This window comes from Gavialis gangeticus, unplaced genomic scaffold, assembly GCF_001723915.1.
Source record: "Gavialis gangeticus isolate Ggan-Ray unplaced genomic scaffold, GavGan_comp1, whole genome shotgun sequence".
Classification (NCBI taxonomy): Eukaryota; Metazoa; Chordata; order Crocodylia; family Gavialidae; genus Gavialis; species Gavialis gangeticus.
The window spans coordinates 8116961-8118639 of NW_017729025.1; the positions used below are offsets into that span (position 1 = coordinate 8116961).

At 37.0% G+C, this 1679-nt stretch overlaps 1 protein-coding gene across 1 annotated transcript in view; it reads left to right on the top strand.

The window, feature by feature from the left end:
* The window catches only part of SAV1 (salvador family WW domain containing protein 1), a 38187-nt gene extending 36721 nt beyond the window's left edge, over nucleotides 1–1466 (top strand). The window contains exon 4 of the mRNA XM_019518360.1: nucleotides 236–1466. Coding sequence (XP_019373905.1) covers nucleotides 236–437 — 202 coding nt within the window. The 3' untranslated portion in view covers nucleotides 438–1466. The remainder of the gene's footprint in view (nucleotides 1–235) is intronic.
* The last annotated feature ends 213 nt before the right edge of the window (nucleotides 1467–1679 follow it).

Here is a 1679-nt window from a genome sequence, read left to right on the forward strand (position 1 = left end):
CCCCCCCCCAAGTGATGGTTTCTCCTTCCTTCAGGAAGCAAATTACTTTCTCATGTAGACATTCTCACGTATGCCTTTCAACTGCGGAAGTGTTCTCCATTTGAAACAGGTTTATCACTGCAAACTACCGATGAAATAGGCTCTTGGTGACCTCCGGGTTATATATTTTTGTATAATGTTTTGTGACTAATTGCTTATGACCGCATGTAAATGAGCTGCTCATGTATCCAAACAGATATGATCACATTCTGAAGTGGGAACTCTTCCAGCTAGCAGACCTGGACACGTACCAGGGAATGCTGAAGCTGCTCTTCATGAAAGAACTGGAACGAATTGTTAAACTGTATGAAGCATACAGACAAGCCCTTCACAGTGAGCTGGAGAACCGCAAGCAGAGGCAGCAGTGGTATGCACAGCAACATGGCAAGAATTTTTAAACTAACAGGTTTTTTGGGGATTTTTTTTTAAACTTGACTTTTATGAGGACACTAAAAGCTTTAAAAGATTATTTTCACTTTTTTTTTAAAACCATGAACAAGTGCTTTGGTTAAAAAGGCAGCTTATTTTTGTTGATGTTGCACCTTTGTAACTATCTTCTTGAATTGTTTTCTACATATATTATGTACTGTTCATAGAATGAAAAATGTTTGTTAATCTTTCTCTGTGCAAAAAAAAAAGTTTAGTCTATTTCGAGAGCCAGTGTGGGGTTTGAAATGGACTTCATCCTGGTATCTCCTGGTAGCAGCCAGCTATAGTATTAAGAAGCTGACTTCTATATTTTTAAACAGCAGCAGATGCAATTACAAAGAACGTCATGGATGCAAAATATTAAAATCAAAATTCATCATTTTATTCCCCTTCATATGTCCTACATTAATCTCTGGAGAGAGACTGCTCTCATTTACAACTTCAATGTACAGAACACCAACATTGTTACTTTCCAGCAGCGCCTGCCAGTAGTGCAGAAACAGATCCTTTTCAATCAGAATAAAGTGCTTCATCGACAAAATGAAGCATGAGGTTGCCTTATCTTTTTACTCTGTTTTTATGCAGCAGATCACTTTAGATCTGCCACTAGTCTGCACAGAATTTTGTCAGAGGGAAAATGACCTGCAAGCCTCTCAGAGACTAAGACCAGCACCCACACATGCTGAGCTGACTGTAGTTTATAATGAGGCATGTTGGGCGATGTTAGAATTATCCAGCTGACTTTATCAACCTTAACTCTCCATGATAAAATCAGGGAATTTAAAGAATCAAAATTTTTTTGCAAAAACATTGTCCTGTAGCAAAGTTCTCTTTATACATGATTTTTTAAAATTGTACAGGTACCCGTTCCTATATTTTCTTGGGTTCCTTAGCTGTCTGAAATGTTATTTATGGATCCTTTTTAGTGCAATAATTATTGTTGCAGACAAGAACTACATTTCCTGTAAATCACTTCAATAAATTTGTTTTTTGGTTAATAAGTGTGGATGTGATTGATTTGCCTATCCAGAATTTCAAGTGGACCGTGGCAGCTGAAGAGTATGTCTGTGTGATAAACGTGCTTGCTGAAGGCTCTATGAAGATTAGACCAAGTGTTTTTCTGTATTTGTTTAAATATTAAGCTATAAGTTGTTGCTAAAAGCCTAATTATAGTTTAAGATGTAGTGAGGCCTTGTATAAAGTAAGGCCTA